The sequence below is a fragment of the Chiloscyllium plagiosum genome, unplaced genomic scaffold, assembly GCF_037043375.1.
Source record: "Chiloscyllium plagiosum isolate Xiang-an unplaced genomic scaffold, Cpla_swu_hap1 HiC_scaffold_11, whole genome shotgun sequence".
Taxonomy (NCBI): Eukaryota; Metazoa; Chordata; class Chondrichthyes; order Orectolobiformes; family Hemiscylliidae; genus Chiloscyllium; species Chiloscyllium plagiosum.
In genome coordinates, this window is record NW_028270149.1 from 78,550,426 (window position 1) to 78,571,925 (window position 21,500).

The 21,500-nt window shown below is 41.8% G+C and overlaps 1 protein-coding gene across 3 annotated transcripts in view; it reads left to right on the plus strand.

Annotated features, from left to right (window-relative positions):
* The window catches only part of LOC122557100 (connector enhancer of kinase suppressor of ras 2), a 585,950-nt gene that overhangs the window by 481,187 nt on the left and 83,263 nt on the right, over window positions 1-21,500 (plus strand). For all 3 annotated transcript variants that reach the window (XM_043704404.2, XM_087992202.1, XM_043704405.2), the window contains 2 exons: window positions 7,833-7,881; window positions 10,827-10,999. In XM_043704404.2, the coding sequence (XP_043560339.1) occupies window positions 7,833-7,881; window positions 10,827-10,999 (222 nt within the window). The remainder of the gene's footprint in view (window positions 1-7,832; window positions 7,882-10,826; window positions 11,000-21,500) is intronic.

Sequence of the window (21,500 nt, forward strand, 5' to 3'; positions counted from 1 at the left end):
AACCACAGGAGATTCCTACCTCCCTCTTCTATCTTTCCTGGAGGTAACCCATCTGCCTGACTGTAACTTCATTTTTTGCTCCCTTCCTATAACTGCCATCCATCACAGCCCCTAGCTCCTGTAAATTCCTCATTGCTTCTAACTGCCACACCAACCTATCCATGCAATCTGATAGGATTAGCAACCAAAGACATTTACTGCAGACATAATCATCAGTAACATGGAAATTCTCCCTAAACTCCCATATCCGACAGGAAGAGCACATCATTCTACTAAAGGCCATCTTTGCACCTTAACAAGCTATGAAAAATAGCACAGTCTTCCTGCTAGAAAAAAAACACTGCTCCAGGCTAACTTAGTACCTATATTTTATATTTTTAAATTTTAATCGAGACAGACTTCAATAAAGCATATAACCAAAAAGAACCCACTCTACTCACCACTAAAAAGACAGCAAAGCTACACTTAAAAACTGTGCACTTAGCTGCTCCTGCACTGTGAGCTCTCCCACACAGGTTCCTCCAAGGTCAGCTGTGAATTTTGCCGTTTGTTCATTTTTCTTCGACACACTTCAATGTCCAGAGATTCTTGAACTCAAACAGCAAAGGCAGCAGCTCTGCAGATACACTGATGTGTCAAACAGCAGTGGAGGTTTCTTTCCCTTTCTCTCACAGCGATCATGTAGTCACTGCCTTTGTTCTCTTTCTCCTTTTTTATAGTGCCGTTGTTTTGATCTTTTTTTTTCTCCAAAGTTCCAAAATAATGCAATAGCTTAGCACTCCTCCTGGAATTCAAAGAAATCACTCCTGCCCCTAAAATACCTCAAAAAAGGAGCAGCTCTTACAGCCACAATTTTTCCCATCCTCCATCTTGGATTACCCAGAATCCAGTTGAGTTTCTGATCAAGGGTAAGGATGTTGATAGTGGGTGGGCTTCAGTGATGGTAACACCATTGAATGTCAAGGAGTGGTGGTGAGATTGTCTCTAATGGTCATTGCCTGAAAAAGTTGCCCCTCAGGCCCCTTTTAAATCTTTCTTCTCTAACCTTAAAATTATGCCCTGCAGTTTTGAACTTCTCAAACCTAGGGAAAAGACCTTTGCTATTTACCTTATCTATTAGGTCAGGAACTGAATGGCCCTGGTGGAACCCAAACTGGGGTGTCCGTGAGTAGGTTAGTGCTGATAGCACTTTGGATGACATCACTTTATCACTTCCATCATTTTACTGATGAGCAAGAAAAGACTAATGGGGCAATAATTGGCAAGGTTGGATTTGTCCTGCTTTTTGTGTACATCACAAACCTGGGCAAAATATCCACATAGTCCCTTGTTTCACATTGTTTTTCTGCATGGGGATTATGAACATTGGTCTCCAACCAAAAATTGAAGACATGAAGACAACTTTATTGAATTCACTCAAGTGTTCCAGTGGTGGATCCCTCCCTGCTTAATATCTCCTGATGTCCCAAATACTCTCATTAATTCACGCTAACCTTTCAGAGGTGTTGTTACTGGAGCAACAGATTGTGTAGTGCGATACACTTACTAACATAATGTAAAAAGGCAGTTAATATAGGTGTAAAGTGACTAAGTTTGGTTGGATTTAGAAAGCTTCCACAGCATATTTGATTGATGCCTTATTTTGTTTCCTATACATAAAGGTATACATTCCAAATAATTAATTGAATCACAAAAAAAGACACATTTGGTGTTTGATTTTCAAAACAAATTATAAAGCATTGCATCTCCTTCCTGAGGTTGGGAGTTTCAATTTCTGACTGTTTCACTATCAATTAAATAGGAACCTAATGATAGGATTAGTTTGTGTATGTAGAGGACTAACCCACTGGGCAACAATTGTAATGGCAAATGCCTCTCTATCCATCAGCAGCTCCATTTGATACAATTGACTTGCTTGTATACTGTTGCTGTACACCTGAAGTCGTTCACATCACAGACACTCAAAAATAAAGTCATGTCCTAGTTATATATTTAGATATTCCAGCATCCTTGCTGCCTGTAATTTGGTGAATGGAATAAGCAATTCAAAGTTCGAGGTACATGACATCACACATAAGTTTTCTTTTTATTCAAACTCATAGTACAGGCAGCACCAGGAAGACTGGCATTTAATGTCCATTCATTGTTGAGAAATTGTTCATGGAGTCATACAGCATGGAAACTTGGTTCAACTAGTCTAAGCTGTCATTAATCTCAAACTAAACTAGTCCCACCTGCTTGCTCCTGGCTCATATCCCTACAAACCTTTCTAATTCACGTACTTATCCAAATGTCTTTTAAACGTTGCAACTGTACCTGCATCCACCACTTCCTCTGGAAGTTGATTCCACACACGAACCACTCTTTATGTAAAGAATTTGCCCTGCATGTCTTTGTTAAATCTTTCTCCTCTCCCCTTTAAAAGATGCCCCCGAGATTTGAACCATGTACTTCAATCATGGCAGTTTATTTGATGAAGGTATTCCGACAGCTATGTTTAAGAGCATGTGCTTAGCCGCCGTGACCATTTAGGAACTGTGTTATATATTCAAATTGTGATCATGTATATGTTGCAGTAGTTGTTGAAGATGATGGTGTTCCATTGCATAAGCACCTAGGTGATGGATGTTACAAGTTTGAGAGGTTCTATCTAAAGAACCTTTAGTAGTTGCTGCTGTGTGTCCTGTGGATAAATTGCAGTGACGTGCACAGTGTCCTGGTGGTGAAGAGTGTTGACAGCAAGCAAATAAAGAGTATCTCATTGCAATCCTGTCCTGTGCTTTCTAACCAGTGAACTTGATTTGAGGGGTTGGGAGGTAAACCGCAAGGAGAGAGTAAGATGCTGGAGGTCAGAGTCAAAAAGTATGGCGCTGGAAAAGCGCAGCAGGTCAGGCAGCACCTGAGCAGCAGGAGAGTTGCCGTTTTTGGACATTTCTGATGAAGGGCTCATGCCTGAAACGTTGACTCTCCTGCTCCTCGGATGCTTCCTGACCTGCTCTCATTTTCCAGCACCACACTTTTTGACTCATATGAGAATGACCAACCATTGAACTCTTTTAGTAACCGCATTTTATCTGATGGGACAAATTTCTGATGCAAGGATATTCTTATATGCTGTGACAGGTTTGGACAGCGTTAATGTTGCCACATAATGATGCTAACAGTTGAATGGAGTTTAGCTTGACAGCGTGACAGATGTGTGCGGTAAGCTGTCCAGCAGCTTTCTGTGAAGAATCATGGATAATTTCCACACTGTTTGCCTTTGTAAAAGGAAATAAAACCCCAGGACATAAACTTATATCCAATGAGATATTGCTGATGTGTAGTCGCTGGTATAAAATGTGGAAAATATTGCTATTTTCTTGTCTAGGTGATATTGTAGGAGTAAATAACATTGCTAAGTACTGCTATTCCCTGTTGTATCATTTGATTTATGTAAGCCTTTCTAATATTCATGAATTCTACTTAAACTCAGTCAATACAGTACATTATTTTTAGGTGGTCTTTTTGTGACAAGACAGAAAGCATTTCAAGCTGTCTGGAGAGCATTTGATCAAAGGAATATTGAAGACCAGCTGTGAGATGATGTACATCACACACAAGTTACTTATTTTTTATTGATGATCTACACTGCTTGGGGGTGGCTCTAAAAGGTCCCAACACTGGACTCGTGTTGCGTTCATAACATGGAGAATGTGCTGTTTGTGGTATAAATCTTCCCTCAGTTCTGTTTTTGAGTGCATTTTAAGGTTTGTTCTTAAACCCTCTAGTAGGAATCTGTTGTTCTTTGGAAACATACATATTCTCCAAAGCAAGCTAATGAGTGTAGCTGAGTGCAGGACAATGTTCTGCAGAATTATATGGAACTTACAGCTCAGGTAGGGCAGCACAGTGGCTCAGTGGTTAGCGCTGCTGCCTCACAGCACCAGGGTCCCAGGTCCAGCCTCGGGTGACTGTCTGTGTGCAGTTTGCACGTTCTCCCTGTGTCTTCGTGGGTTTCCTCTGAGTGCTCCGGTTTTCTCCCACAGTCCAAAGATGTACAGGTTAGGTGAATTGGCCATGCTAAATTGCCCATAGTGTCAGGTATATTCGTCAGAAGGAAATGGGTCTGGGTGGGTTACCCTTTGGAGGGTCGGTGTAGACTTGTTGGTCTGAAGGGCCTGTTTCCACACCATAGGGAATCTAATCAAATCACTTGGCACATTAATGCCTGAGTTTGTACTCCTCCATCCTATATGATCAGCATATCTTTCTATTCCTATCTACTTTGTGCACTTACATTTAAGGGTAAGTTAGATTTGCCTCAATCAATTCCAGACAGAAAAGGCTTGATCTTTGCTTAGCAATAATTAATAATAAGTTCCATATTCTGATCGCAAAGCCATATTTTGGCTATAGGACGTTTCTCCAGAATTTCTTGTTGGATTTATTCGTAAATAGATTTATATATTCCCCACAAGTGGAAAATCTTTATAAATGCTAAAACTTTTCCATTGGTGGTTGCAGCACAGATGGAGGACTTTTTTAAAAAAACTTTTTTTTTAAAGTCCACTTTTATTTTCATGGGATATGAGTGTAACTGGAAAGAGCAGCTTTTGTTGCTTATTACTGCCCTTGAACTGGAGCTGTTTCAGAGGAAACGTAAATGTCAGACCAGGCTTCCTTCCCTACACAGTTCAATTGACGATAGCTTCTTAGCCGCCATCATCAATGATGTCACATTAAGTTCAGTTATACCCATCACCATGGTGAGGTATGAACCCATGTCTCCAGAGCATTAGCCTTCTCCTCTAAATTACTAGTCCAGTGATAGTACCGTTACACCATTATGTCCATATGCTGTTTGATACAGAAAAGCTAATCCCGCTGCTCACAACACTGCCTCTTCCTTGACTTTAAATATGTATTCCAGTGCATAGGCACAGTAGGATAAAAGTAAAGTTAAAATACTGGAATTATTTTACTTCATTCCTGCTTTTAGGTAATTAGAATTATGAAGTTGGAATTGATCTATGACAGTTGAGCAAAATAGGCTTTTAGCAAATTGGCAGCCTGTTTTACAGAGTGCCCAGTTGTGAACGGAACTGATGGCAGTATAAAACCAGCTGCCAATTTACCATGAGCCCATTTTAGCCAAGTCTAATTTCACCCGCTATATTTTTAAGTTTGTATGCAAAGTGGCAATTTCCTTTAAAAAGAGCAGTGTCATCATTGAAACAGTAAATAGAGGTCAGGTCATCTGCTGCTCCATTGGTGTCACATGCAAGTGATACACTCATTCTCATGACATGTTCTCATGCAATTTGGGTTCCCTTATTTAATTGTCAAGCACATCATGCAGTCACTGGCAGTCTTTAATCCAGCTAATGGAGTTTTTGTGCCAGAACCTCACACCAAAAATTCAAGCAGGCATCCCACTTACAGGGCCAGGATTGTGGCCCAGATCTTCACCAGGGCAATGTATCATGATGAAAAATCCCTGGACATTGGAAGTACCACCCCCATCTAGTTTTCAAAGGCGCTGGATCTGTTTCAGCCTGGGATTCATGGGGCACAAAGTCAGCAGTCCAGTGAAGCTACTTCCATATAAATGGTGAGATAATGTCTTAGTGATATTGTCACTTGACTGTTAATCCAGAGACCCAGATAATGTTCTGGAGACCTGGGTCTGAATCCTGCCACAACAGATGGTGGAATTTGAACTCAATAAAAAATCTGGAATTAAGAGTAATGATGACCATGAATTGACTGTTGTAAAAAAAAAGTCCCATCTAGTTCACTAATGTCCTTTAGGGAAGGAATCTGCCATCCTTATCTGGCCTGGACTACATATGATTCCAGGCCCACAGCAATGTGGTTGACTCTCAACTGCCCTCTAGCCAATTAGGGATGGGCAATAGATAGCAATGCCCGCCTCCTGTGAATTAATTTTAAAAAGTCCCTATTTGGTATTCCCACTGTCTGGAAGCAGAATGCGCAGAACAACAGAGTCAGAGTGGGTCTGTTTTCAGTGCACTCCCTTTGAAAAGAAGTGTCCACTTTGAAGAACTGAATATAGCCCCAGGACTCCTGTGGAGGAGTCAGGTTCAGGTATTCTTTGAGGGGAACATGTAGTAGCATTTGGGATTGTTAAAAGTAGAAAAGGTTGAGCTGAAAAGATAAATGGAGAAAGTGAGGACTGCAGATGCTGGAGGTCAGAGTCGAGAGTGTGGCGCTGGAAAAGCACAGCAGGTCAGGCAGCATCCAAGAAGCAGGAGAATATTTTCAGGTGAATTTAAGGTCGGGGTGAAAGGTGTTAGTGAAGTTGATGAACTGTTCAATCTCGCCTTGGGAGCATGAGGTAGCACCGATACAGTCACCGATGTGACAGGAGGAAAAGGTGGGGGGTGGTGTTGGTGTTTTCCTGCTCCTTGGATGCTGCCTGACCTGTTGTGCTTTTCCAGCACCACACACCCGACCCGAAAAGATAGAAGTGTATTAATCTCTTATAGGCTCAATCTTTTCTATTTATAATATATATATATATATGGCCTGGGAACCTGTCAAAGAAATGTCTACATCCATCAAAATGTCTTTTTGTGAATGAGAGAGGTTTTTTTCCAATTGAGTGAAGTCTACAATCTGAAACTTTTCCCAGTGGTGCCAGAAGGCACAGTGGGCAGGACTGGGACAGCGAGAGGTCTCTGTGGTATGTATCGGGTGTCTCAGAGAAAGGAGGAGAGGGATGGGTGTGTTGGTGGACTGACGCATCTGGGGAAGAGCAAGACGACACCCTGTTGGAGGAGGGAAGACCCTGTTGGCAGCTTGCAGGTGCCTGAGCTTGTTAATAGCTGCAACACCTTCACCCATCTCCCCCGAACCACCAACCACCCTGCCCTGAGTCTAGAGCACTTTCTGAGCACATACCTCCCCACCCACCACTGAGCTTCCAGTCAGCCTAAAAATCTAGGCCATGTGGAAAATTGACTTTGTTTTGGTCTCTTATGGGCTACATTTGGTACATGGGTATATCAGCTTAGGCCTCACCCATCTTAAACTGAGAACTGTATGAATGGGAGGTCAGTAGGAAGGTCTCAAGGGTAATTTGATGGTTCTCCCTGCCTCCAGACTCACTGGCAGACAAAGGTAATGCTCTGCACATGATCTAATTGAACGACAGAGCAAACTCAAGGGGGTGACTGGGCCCTGCTTCAATTCAGCCAAGTGACTCCTTAGGTCAGCTTGACAGAAACCTATGAGGGAGATAAATTGATTGTATTCAGAGTCAATTGTGGAAAATCTAACCCAAGGGTAAATTGTCTCACATGGAGGATCTTGAAGTGAGTATTTTCGATAAAATGTGCACTCTGTTTTCTTTCCTGAGTGATATTGAAAAGTGGTATTGCTTCTGATTGTTGATTTTTAGTATTATAGAGAAGATGGTTGTTCCCATTCCTGATGGGTGCTGAATTTCTCAGGAGCATTTCTCAAGTTGGAGAGGTGAAGGATTCCCAGAGGTCACTATCAGTTTTTACACAGCCCCCTCCAATATGCACTTAATTCTTGAACCCTTCTCGCTCTCAAAAGTCGACAACCATGCCATCTGCACTAAAACGTAACAACATCAGTATCTGCACCCCTTTGCTGCAGAGTAATGTGCATTTGAATTGTGGGTTTAAATCTGAGAAAGAGAATTCATATGATGGATGAATTATAGAACATGAAATGAAACACATAGCTTATTTTTCAAATGTGACAATTAATACCCTTTGTCATTGTGCCACATGTTATGTACCAAGTTTCAGTTAATTGGCTAGAAATGTTGAGTTATCCTGTTTGTTTGTTTTTCACAGTCTTTTCATTATGCCTCTTTGAGAGCAAAAACCAAAAAGAAAACGAAAGGTAAGAAATATGTCATTTTAAATCATTGAAAGTGACAGATCAAGTTGACAAAACTGTGTAAAAGACATGTACTGTCCCTGGATTTATAAATAAGTACTAACGCAAGCAGGTTCTGCTGTAACTTTACAAAATCACTGGTTAGACCACACTGTAATATTGGGGCTAATTTTGGCATAGAAGGGACGTCAAACCTCGAGAGGATGCAGAGGAAATTTACTAGAATGGTACCAGGGTTACATGTGGTGAGACTAGAGAAATCCAGACTATTTTCCTCAGGCCAGAGAAGGTTACAGTAGTACTTAATGGACGTCTTCATCATTATGAGAGAAACAAGCAAGAGGATCGATAATCAAAGGGCACTGATTTCAGATAATTGACCCAGGAACTAGGGGAGACAAGTAGAATGTATTATCCATGGTAGGCTGTTGGGATGTACAGTGGGCTGCCTGAAATTGTTGAGTAAGCAGATTCATTAATAGCCAACGAAGGGGAGATTTGATCATTCTTGAGTGGGAAAAATATTCAGGACAATGGTGAAAGAACTGAGGGGGTTGGAATGGCTTCTTTCACACATCACGATTGGCAAATAGACTCCTTGTCTCCTGTACGATTCAATGATTCCATTCTTTAAATCTGAAAACTCGTGTATGGTCATCCAGTTTCAGAAGAATAACTGAGCCTTTGTAGCATTCTGTTCTTTAAGCTAACTGTCTTTTTACAGCAAAACTTCATCGTGTATTACAATTGTGTAACTTATATTTGGTGATCTTCCAGGCTTTAGAGCATATATCTGCTTTTATCACTTTGTTTGCCTCTTGCAAAGGTTGTTTTGGATGCAGTGTTTGGGATTTCTAACTGATCAAGTCATTATTATTTTTGATCTGCTCTTCCTATAGCCAAACACAAGTGGAATAATCAGTGCAATGAGATTGCAAACTAGCTCATCCATAAAACGTACTGACAAGCCCACCACTTCAATCATGCCAAACTCATGAATGTGGTGTGTTTCCTCTGCCCCCAGTAGTTCTCCATTCTGTACAATGCTGACCAATGAGTAGCCATGGCAGCCAACAGCTGGTCCCACTGCACAATATGTAGCGCTTATATAGCAGACTAGAAGTTAAACTGTTTTTCATCCATACAAAATAATGCAGTGTGCTCCCAAGGGCAATGGAAGTTCTGAAAACAAAGCATCGATCGAGTGATTGCTGTCTTTTAAAGCTCCAACTGAACCTGTGTCTGCTGCCTTTTGAACCAGTTAATTCAAACTTTTTACTGCCCTTTGTGTGAAGAATTAGATCTGATCTTGTTCCTGAATGACTATTCTCTGATTTACGTGTCCCCTGGTTCTTGATTCCCACTGGGGGAGATCGTTCCTCCATGTCTAATCCATTAAGTTCTTTGAACATTTTAAAACCCTCAACCAAATCGCTCCTCCATCTCCTATACTCAAGGGGATACAAGCAAAGTTTATGCAATCTAACCTCATTAAATCCCCAGCTTAATTCAGGTGAATTCATGCCACACCTTCTCTAAGACAAATACACCTTTCCTGAGATGCAGTTTTCAAACTATATGCAGCCTTTCAGATGGTGTCTGATATAAGATGCACACAACTGAAGCATAACTACCTCGACTTGAAATAAATCCCAACATGTCAGCTGCCTTTTTAATCGATTTTTGTGTTTGCCTGCTTGCTTTTTTTTCAGTGATCACATTACTATTGACATCCTTATGAGAATTAATTACCGTGTGGAGGGAATTATCACATTTCATTTACTTTCCTTTTTTCTTTTAGCTAAAATTCATTATCACCTTCCAAGTGCAGGCGCCTTTGCAAAAATCAATGAAATTTCATAGGGACATGTGAAAGTAACAACCAATACTGGCAGTAAACATCAAAATGTAGAACTCTGCTCGACACCAGTCATGTTTGAATCTGAAATCTGCTCCGGCTTACTGCCTGTGACCTCCTTTACTTCAATCCTGAACACTGTTCCATTAATTTTTCTGGGTTTTGCTCAATCACATAATCCCCTTTAACAGGTGTGAGGATTGCCACTTATTGGAATGCAGTTACCATTTACTCCAGCCTTTACTGAAGAAGTATCAAGAAGAGGTATACTGGAATAATAGGTTTAATTTAACATCAGAAAGCATAACGAGAAAGCCTAATAAGCTTAAAATGCATTTGCCTTGAAAGGTTTGTCACTGAGATTAGTGATGAATGCTTCATGTGCTTGAATGTTCCTTTTTCTGCAATTTGTTTTGTATTTTAAGTATTCACCGACAGTCATTTCTGGCCTATGCAACATGCCATTAATCATACCTTCGTCCCACATTAACCAGCTTCCCATCTTTTCTTGGCTCACGTATTCAGATGGTGAATGAATGTTGGGATTAGTTTGATTCTCCTAGTCCTAATGCCCGTCAAAAGATTGAGATCCAGAGGGCTTGTGAAATGCGAGATGAGAATTTCTTTTCCACACAGCAAGCGGTAATGCACTGTCTGGACTTGTGATGGAGGCAGGTTCAATTGAAGCATTCGTATAAGCATGGGATGGTTATTTAAATCGAAAGAAGGTGCAGGGTTATGGAACAGGAACAAAATGTTCAGAAGGTTAGGGTAGACAAGGTGGACCAAATGGCATCTATTTGCATTGTAACAATGCTGCGATTCTTTGACTCTGCCACACAGGTCAGTCAAACGTGGTTTGACTCCAGTTGTCATCTATGTGATGACCTTCTGTGATGAGTAGGGTGGCATTTGTCAAACCTGTTAGAATTTAAACCTTAAGGTTAGAGAGGTTAGGCTGTACTCCCATCAGGCTCTCACTATGCCCCTCAGTGATGTTGCTGCTGGATGAATGTAGGCGTTGAAGGGATAGCCTCAAGTTCCATACATTCCTTCTCCTCGTGCTTTACTTTCTCCTTCTGCCCCTCAGGTTCTCTAACTGGTGGCAGCAGGCGACGCATTTCCTGCAAGGACTTAGGTCATGGTGACTGCGAAGGCTGGCTGTGGAAGAAGAAAGATGCCAAAGGATACTTCACTCAGAAATGGAAGAAATATTGGTTTATTCTAAAGGAAGCTTCACTCTACTGGTACACCAATCAAAATGTAAGCAACATGCTCCTTTCTTTGCTTTTGTATTGCCCGTGGGAGAGAAAAATAAATTTGAAGAGGTCACTGTGCAGAAAAGATCGTTATCACTAGCATTCCATGAATTGTCCCAACTTTCTGTCCCTTAAACAAAAGGATTAAATTATGAAGCAAATACTTCGAAGTCCTTATATCTTTTTGAGCACAGATCTTGATAAATTACCAATACTTCCTGATTCGCCCAAAGTTACAGGAATTCTGAGCACAATAATGTGGCAGTTTTGAAGTGGATGTGGAAAGCCAGAAATTTCCCTGACTCCCTTTTGCTGCCTTGAGGATGAAAATACACCCCGTTAGCTTTGTTTCTCTTTCTACTGATGCTGCCCAACCTGCAGAGAATTTCAAGCATTTTCTGCCCTTATTTCCCAATTTTCGGCACCTGCTGTGTTTGTTTTTTTTATTCAGAAGCCGTTTGTTGCTCACGGTCCCTACCATCGGTTTAAAGTTTTGCTGCCAATTTTGTGGTAGTCTGGGCAAGAAGAAAATGGCCATCGCTTTTGTTTTTAATTAACTATTTAATTCACCCACAGTAACAATGGCTCGCTTTGTCATCTGACTCTGCTTTGCAGAGGGTAAAACGACGCAATGGGTTTTATGTTACCCAGCAGTGTACCACAGAGTTCTATAGCAATATCTGAGAATTCTTTAGCAATATCTGACAGTTTGATTTGTTTAAGAAGAAATTGTTCACCTTGTGCGTTCAGGTAACACATTTGTTGAAAGAAAATTGGCAATTATGGTCATTTCTAAGTCTGCAGAAGTTGTTCTTGTGTTTTATGTTTGAAGTATTGAATTGCTCTGGTGGTTACTGAACAAAGATACATGTTCAGAGCAATTATCAGTAAAGCTGACAGCACAATTGTGTTTAAAAGCCTGTCTGGAAGTTATGGTTTTGGCTGACTCTTTCGTTGTGTGGCTTTTACTGTGGTGCCTGCTGCGCTGAGACCCTCATCTTCCTAGCTGCTTTATCTCCCTTCCACCCCTTTAAGACAGAGCAGTATTTTGTCTTGGGTCTAGAAAAATGTGACTTCCCTGCTTTGTTTGAACTGTACCACCCGTCCTGCATGCATGCCAAATGACAAAAACGTCACTGTACTTTGTGTCAGAAAAGGAGATTAAAAAGGAAGCTGTTTAAAATGTTGAGGGTGGGGGGGGGGGGGGTGGAAGAGTTGCTGTAATGGGCAAGGGCTTAAAGAAGGAACTGAGGCAGTTGAAGATCTAGCCAGCAGCTGAAACAACCAGTCACAGCAGTTAGGAAGTGATACTAAGATATGCAAAATTGCAGAGGTAGGATGAATTCTTCATCATAGAATCCATACAGTGTGGAAGCACGCCATTTGGCCCAACAAGTCTACACCGACCCTCCAAAGAGTATCTCACCCAGACCCATTCTCCTACCCATTACCCTACATTTCCCCTGACTAATGTACCTAACCTACACACCCCTGAACACTACAGGCAATTTAGCCTGGCCAATTCCCCTTGAAAGAATTTGTGAATGGGAGCAAACATTTTAAATTCAGTTTACAATTATTAAATAGGGTAGTGGCTGAGGTTGGCTGAAAAGCATGAAGTGTTAACGAGTCAATCTGAAAATTGTTTTCTAAAACTCATGCTCAAGTTTGTTTGACAGAAACAGCTGTGTTTATTCTCTCATTCACACCTCGTTGCAGTGTAATATGTACAAGAGCAAACATCAGTAAATAACACCTTTTGTGTAAATTCTTTCTCATCACCTCCGTATTCACTGACTGTTCTTTTCCTCAACAATACACACAATTACGGATCTCCTCAGGTTTATTAAATTCTTTAGGGGAAAAGTGTTCTTGCTATTTCTTCAGTATTGCCTAGTTCTCTGGTACACTGGAGATAGCAAAACAGTAAATGCTGCATTATATGTAATTCCTTGTTCCGGAACAAAATACAAGGTCGAGATGGCCATTGCACACAACAGGGATACTGCATCCTCACCAATTTAATATGTGCGTGGTCTTTAATGATAAACTCAGTACAATGACACTCAAAGCAAAATATTGTGGACGCTATAAATCTGAAACAAATCACAAAGAATGCTAGAGAAACTCAGCAGATCTGGCAGCATCTGTGGAGAGGTAATGTTTCAAGTCCAGTATGACTGTTCTTCAGAACACAGAACTACCGGTCACCAAAGTCAGTGACAACACTTAGTTTGGGATCGGACTTTGCCAACTGAGCTTTGATGACTCTGAGGGTTGTTGGATTCAGAGATAAATGTGTAATGGAGTTTCAGCAGACATTGTGAAGGCCTTGCTGCAAATAGAAGAGGCGATTCTCATGAACTTGTACAAGATCCGGAAAGCCAGGTTGGCAAGTTAACTGGAAGGCACATTTCTTGTCAGAGTCAAGAGTGTGGCGCTGGAAAAGCACAACAGGTCAGGCAGCATCTGAGGAGCAGGAGAATCGACATTTTGGGCCTTCATCAGGAATCATGCCCAAAACGTCGATTCTCCTGCTCCTCGGATGCTGCCTGACCTGCTGTGCTTTTCCAGCACCACACTCTCGACTCTGATCTTCAGTATCTGCAATCCTCACTTTCTCCTTGCACGTTTGTTGCCAGAGCTAGGAAAGCAGAAATGATTGAAGTACTAGAACAGCATTTGTGTTCAATGGAATTAGAAGAGAAACCCGGTACTACAAGTAGTGAGATACCACATTCAGTTCACATTGAGCTACAGTTAAAGCAGGTTAAGCACATGAGAAGAATGAAGAAGCGTAAAATGACAGAGAGACAGGAAGAAAGAGCATTGAAATTTATTTTAAAAATACAGGAAATGGAAACGAGAAGTCTAGAAATTGAATTGCCAAGGGAAAGGAAACAAGCTTAAACTAAAAATAACACAGTTATGAAAAAAAAGCCAGAGATAAGGAGAGTCTTAATGGGGAAAACCCTCATCATGGTTTAATGTTGTCAGGAAATGTTTGTTGTTACAAAGCCTTGAGAAGAAAGATGAGGAAATGTTCTTCAGTTCATTTGAGAAGATAACAACCTAAAGGAGGTGGGTGAAGGAAAATTGGACAAGTTCAAGATAAAGCACAGAAAATGTATGCTTCCCTGTCAGAGGAGGTTTCTGAGGATTATGAGCCTTTGTTCCTCAGGTATGCAGCCAAAAGGTTTGCAATTAAAGGCAACGGCCTAGATGAAGCTTTATGGAATTTGAAAGGGTTAAGCAAAGTAATTTTAACAAGCACATACAATCATCTGGAGCGGGAAACACCAATGAAGTTTCAGAAATAGCATTCTCTACGAAGAATTTCAAAATTAACTATTTTTTGCAGTAAGAACCCATTCAGAAGATCAATAGGTCGCAACTGCTGGACAGGCAGCAGTAATGGCTGACCATTATGAGCTGATCCATAAAACTAAATCGTTCTTTCCGTCACTGTCATAGATTTGAAACAGATCGAAAGCAGGAGGGTGAAATGGAGGCAAGTAGCCAAGTTAAGGAATGGACAACAGGGAATGCACTACAGAGTAGAAAGGGAGGTGCTGAGGATTATGGGTGAAAGCAAAAGTGTTTCCATTGTTAAAACAAAGTGGGACACATTTGTTGAGAGCAATGGAAATTGCGAGGAAAGCCCGCAGGACTTATTGGGTTGAGTTGAGTGATTCTGAGAATGGAACTTAAATAGGAAATGCTGTGGAATAAATTGTAGCTTTAACTATGATGAAGGCATAAGAGGCAAACACTGCTGTAAGGGAAGGAGAAGTGAGGAGATGAGAAAAAAAACATTTTTGTCAAGAAGGAAGATGATCCTTTTCTCTTCAAATAATGCAGTTCAACTCATGACTACATTAATGAACAACAGAACTAAGCAAACTCTTCCACTGCAAATGGATTTAGCTCTTCCTTCAGAGAAAGTTCAATGAAAGGCAAATGTTAAGAAACAGCATAAATGGAGAGTATATCCTGGTTTCATTGTGCAAAGTGCATTTGGGGTGTTATTTGTTGTCTGGACCAGTCATAATAGGAGTAGGTAAAGACTTACACCTGAGTGAATGATTTGGTTGGAGCGAAGGTTATAGCATTGTCCATAATCACAGAAACTCTGAGTGAGGTTATAGAGATAGGAACAGTAATAAGAACAGGTTGTGGGTATTTTTCCATCATGTGTGGTGACTTGAATAATAACTAAACAAAGTCCAACACCAGAAGTCAGAGTAATATCATAAGCTGATGTTAGACTAGCTGAAACTTTCCTTAATGGGGGGTTAATTCAAAGAAGCATTTGGCACCTTTTCCTGAACTGAGTCTCAGAAAATAGATCCAGAGATAAGTAAGTTATCACAGACAGGTTAGGCTAAAGCTGAGTTTGAAGTTGTCTCAGAAGGTGGTTGTATTAAAAATATATTTCTGATAAGGAAATGGAGACCCCTAACAGATCTGCAGATGAAGAACAGACAGTTGTTCATCAGATAGTGGCACTGTCCAGATACTACAAGGAGATATTCTGAGTAGTACTTGAAATTCCTACTGAAGGACATTTAAGAATATGGAAAACTCAAGCATCAGCAATCAGGAATTTTACTCACAAAACTGCTGTGCAATTCTGTAAAATGTGTCATAAACCTCAGGAAGTTGGTAAACATCAACAAGCAAAACAACACCTTAAAGACCCATACTAGGTTTTAAAGAAATATTCATAGAACATAGAACATAGAAGAATACAGCGCAGTACAGGCCCTTTGGCCCTCGATGTTGCGCCGATCCAAGCCCACCTAACCTATACTAACCCACTATCCTCCATATACCTATCCAATGCCCGCTTAAATGCCCATAAAGAGGGAGAGTCCACCACTGCTGCTGGCAGGGCATTCCATGAACTTACGACTCGCTGAGTGAAGAACCTACCCCTAACTTCAGTCCTATATCTACCCCCCCTTAATTTAAAGCTATGCCCCCTTGTAATACCCGACTCCATACGCGGGAAAAGGTTCACACTGTCAACCCTATCTAACCCCCTAATCATCTTGTACACCTCAATCAAGTCACCCCTAAACCTTCTTTTCTCTAATGAAAACAGCCCCAAGTGTCTCAGTCTATCCTCATACGATCTTCCTTCCATACCAGGCAACATCCTGGTAAACCTCCTCTGCACCCGTTCCAGTGCCTCCACATCCTTCCTATAGTATGGCGACCAAAACTGCACACAATATTCCAGATGCGGCCGCACCAGAGTTTTATACAACTGCATCATGACCTCAGGACTCCGGAACTCAATTCCTCTACCAATAAAAGCCAGTACGCCATATGCCTTCCTCACCGCACTATTTACCTGGGTGGCAACTTTCAGAGATCTGTGTACATGGACACCAAGATCCCTCTGCTCATCCACACTACCAAGTATCCGACCATTAGCCCAGTACCCCATCTTTTTGTTATTCTTCCCAAAGTGAATCACCTCACATTTAGCTACATTGAATTCCATTTGCCACCTTTCTGCCCAGCTCTACAGCTTCTCTATATCCTGCTGTAACCTGCCACATCCTTCCTCACTGTCAACAACTCCTCCGACTTTCATATCATCCGCAAACTTGCTCACCCAACCTTCTAACCCCTCTTCCAGGTCATTTATAAAAATGACAAACAGCAATGGTCCCAAAACAGATCCTTGCGGAACACCGCTAGTGACGGCACTCCATGAAGAAACTTTGCCATCAACTACTACCCTCTGTCTTCTTCCATCCAGCCAATTCCTAATCCAAACCTCCAACTCACCCTCAATGCCATATCTCCGTATTTTCTGCAGTAGCCTACCATGGGGAACCTTATCAAACGCCTTACTAAAATCCATATATACCACATCTACCGCTTTCCCCTCATCAACCTCCTTCGTCACCTTTTCAAAGAATTCAATAAGGTTTGTGAGGCACGACCTGCCCTTCACAAAACCATGCTGACTATCCTTGATCACATTATTCCTATCCAGATGTGCATAAATCCTATCCCTTACAATTCTCTCTAAGACTTTGCCCACAACAGAAGTGAGACTCACCGGCCTATAGTTACTAGGGTTATCCCTACTCCCCTTTTTGAACAAGGGAACCACATTTGCTATCCTCCAGTCTTCTGGCACTACTCCTGTAGACAAAGAGGACATAAAAATCAAGGCCAATGGCTCTGCAATCTCCTCCCTTGCTTCCCAGAGAATCCTAGGATAAATGCCATCAGGCCCAGGGGACTTATCTATTTTCACCTTTTCCAGGATTACCAACACCTCTTCTCTACATACCTCAAAGCCATCCATTCTACTTATTTGTGACTCAGTATTCACATCGACGACAATGCCCTGTTCCTGAGTAAATACTGAAGAAAAGTATTCATTCAGTGTCTCCCCAATCTCTTCCGCCTCCACACGCAACTTCCTACTACTATCCTTGACTGGACCTATTCCTACCCTAGTCATTCTTTTATTCCTAACATACCTATAGAAAGCCTTAGGGTTTTCCCTAATCCTACCGACTAAGGACCTTTCATGTCCCCTCCTTGCTGCTCTTAGCTCTCTCTTCAGGTCCTTCCTGGCTACCCTATAACTCTCAATCGCCCCAATTGAACCTTCACGTCTCATCTTGAGATAGGCCGCCCTCTTCCATTTAACAAGGGATTCCAATTCCTTATTAAACCACGGCTCCCTCGCACGACCCTTTCCTCCCTGCCTGACAGGTACATAATTATCAAGGACACTCAATAGTTGCTCCTTGAACAAGCTCCACATATCATTTACACTCTTGCCTTGGAGTCTACTTTTCCAAGCCACACATCCTAAGTCATGCCTCACCGCATCATAATTTCCCTGACCCCAGCTATAACTCTTGCCCTGTAGTACACACTTATCCCTCTCCATCACGAGAGTAAAAATCACCGAATTATGGTCACTATCCCCAAAGTGCTCACCTACCTCTAATTCTAACACCTGGCCTGGTTCGTTACCCAGAACCAAATCCAGTATGGCCTCACCTCTTGTTGGCCTGTCTACATATTGTGTCAGGAAACTCTCCTGCACACATTGAACAAACACTGACCCATCTAACGAACTTGAGCTATAGCTTTCCCAATCAATATCAGGAAAGTTAAAGTCCCCCATAACCACCACCCTATTACTGTCACTCATCTCCTGAATCACCTTCCCTATCCTTTCTTCTACGTTTCTAGGACTATTGGGAGGCCTGTAAAAGACTCCTAACAGGGTGACCTCACCTTTCCTATTCCGAGCCTCAGCCCAAACTACCTCAGATGGCAAGTCCTCATCCATCGTCCTTTCCACCACTGTAATACTATCTTTGACAAGCAATGCCACACCTCCCCCTCTTTTACCCCCACCTCTGACCCTACTAAAACATTTAAATCCTGGAACCTGCAACAGCCAATCCTGTCCCTGTTCTAGCCATGTCTCCGTAATAGCCACAACATCGAAGTCCCAGGTACCAACCCACGCTGCAAGTTCACCTACCTTATTTCGTATACTTCTTGCATTGAAGTATACACACTTCAAGCCACTTTCCTGTTTACAGACACCCTCCTTGGAAATTGATGCCATGTTCCTAACCTCCCTACACTCCAGGCCCTGCACCCTGAAGCTACAATCTGGGTTCCCATGCCCCTGCAGAGTTAGTTTAAACCCCCCCAAGAGCACTAGCAAACCTCCCCCCAAGGATACTGGTGCCCCTCATAGAGTGTTTGTCAATTCAGAGGAATGCTCAAATTATAATAAAGAAGTCACTATTTACTTTGGAAAAGTACTGAAGTCACAGAGATCTAGAACACAGAGAAAGGTCCTTTGGCCCATTGAGTCTGTGTGAGACAAAAACAAGCACTTAACCACTCTCGCCCCATTTTCGAGCACTTGACTCATAGCCTTGCATGCTTTGCCATCATTAATACACATCTAAGTGCTTCTGTTTCTGTCTCTACCGCCCTTCCTGGCAGTGAGTTCCAGATTCCCACCATCCTCTGGATGAAAAAACATTTCTTCACTTCTCCTCTAAACCTCCTGCTCCTTACTTTAAATCTATGTCCCCTGGTCATTAATCCTTCCACCAAGGGGAAAGGTTTCTTCCTGTTTAGCTTGTCTAGGCCCCTCATTTTATATATCCCATTCATGTCCCTCCTCACTCTCCCCTGCTCCAAGGAAATCAATCCCAGTACATCAGGATTCTTAAACAGCTTAACAAGGTAATTGTTGAGAGGATGTTTCCCTACATAGAAGAATCTAGGAACAGAGAACATAGTCTCTGAATAAAGGGACACCAACTTAAGACTGAAATGAGGAGGAAATTCTTTTTCTTCGAGGGTTGTGAGTCATTGGAACTCCTTGCCACAGAGAGCTATGGAGGCAGAGTCATAGAGATGTACAGCATGGAAACAGACTCACCAATCCAACTCATCCATGCTGACCAGATATCTTAAGTCAATCTAGTCCCATTTGCCAGCACTTGGCCCATGTCCCTTCCTATTCATATACCCATCTGGATGCCTAGGAAATGTTGTGATTGTACCAGCCTCCACCACTTCCTCATACATGCATCACCCTCTGCCTAAAAAAGTTGCCCCTTAGATCCTTTTTAAATCTTTCCCCTCTCACCTTAAACCTATGCCCTCTATTTTTGGACTCCCCTACCCAGGGAAAGACCTTGTCCACTTACCCTATCCATGCTCCTCATGATCTTATAAACCTCTATAAGGTCACCTCTCAGCCTCCGACGCTGCAGTCCTTATGTACATTCAAATCCAGATAAATGGTGACATCAAGGATTATGGGAAAACTGCAGGAAAGTTTGAGGAATGTTTGCAGACTCTGAGTTTATACTCGATGGAGTTTAGAAGGATGAGGAGGCATCTAACTGAAACTTAGAGAATACAGAATGCCTTGGACAGAGTGGATGTTGGGAAGTTGTTTCCATTGGTAGGGGAGAATGAGACCCGAGGGCACAGCCTTAGAGTAAAGGGAAGACCTTTCAGAATGGAAATAAGGAGAAACTTCTTCAGCCAGAGAGTGGGGAATCTGTGGAATACACTGCCACAGAAGGCTGTGGAGGCCAGGTCATTGAGTATATTTAGGACTGAGATAGATAGGTTCTTATGTATGAAGGGGATCAAGGGTTATGGGGAGAAAGCGGGAGAATGGGGTTGAGAAATTTATCAGCCATGATTGAATGGTGGAGCAGACTCGATGGGCAGAATAGCCTAATTTCTGCTCCTATGACTTATGGTCTTATAGAAAGTGGATATAGGAATGTCAGATCAGTCACAATCCTCAAATGGTGGAGCAGGTTCGAGGGGCTGAAGGCCTACTCCTCTGTCTCTTTCTGATGGTCTTAGGCAATCTCTCTTCATAGTTGAAACCTTCCAGACCAGGCAATATCCTGATAAATCTGCACTGCTCCCTCTCTGGCGCTATCACAACCCTTCTATAATGTGGAACTGCATACAATAATCCAGTTGTGGCCTACCCAACATTTTATACAGCTCCAGCATAACCTCCCTGCTCCTAAACTTCAAGCCTTAGCTGAAAAAGGCAAATCTACCCTCTTAGCCACTTTATCCATGTGTCGTGACACCTTAAGAGACAAAGGGACATGCACACACAGGTCCTCTGACCCTTGGAGCTTTGCGGGATCCTTCTGTTCATCGTGTATTCCCTTGCCTCACTTATCCTGCTCAAATTTGAAAAACTAATCGAGGAATGTGGAAGGCCTAAATCTGTTATTTGAAATAAAGGTGGACAAAGAAAGTTTGTTTAGTTAGAAGGATATGAAATGACTGTTCAGTGTCCCACAGCAGATACCCCGACACAATCAAGTTTAAATTGTGATTGTGGTGCTCAGGAAGTAGTCATGTTGCTCAATGTGCAAGAAAGGAAATGCAGTTTAATTCTGTGTAATCAAATATACACAATATCATTGAACTTCCTTTAACAGTGTCCACAGCAGCAACATGTCTAGCGTACTCCTATTGTATTATCGTAACAATAGTGATGCCCAGTGAAGGGTAAGGTCTGACAGTCAGCGATTGTACAACTAAAGAATGCAAGATTGTATTTGAATCTCTTTGCTATAGATTCTCCATTAGAATCCAATGTAGATCTGCCAAACTGTAGTCAGAACGTATCAGTATTTCCCAGCGTGTTAGTTGTTGGCTTTAAAATAAAGAAATTCCTTGTGTGATTTTCATGAAGACCAGCCAGGCCTACGTTCAGGTGGAGAAAGTAGGAAATGCATTGAATTTGAAGTGCAGGAAACTATCTCAATCAGAGTCAGCAAACCTTTGTCTGGATTCTGAGCATCTGTAATTCAAATTCCTCCTATTCATTGTTGCACTGATGTTTCATTTGATAAGCAACAAGATTTAATTGTTTTAGAGGTTTACAGCAAAGAAACAGACCCTTCGGTGCGAACTTGTCCATGCTGTCCAGTTTCCACAAA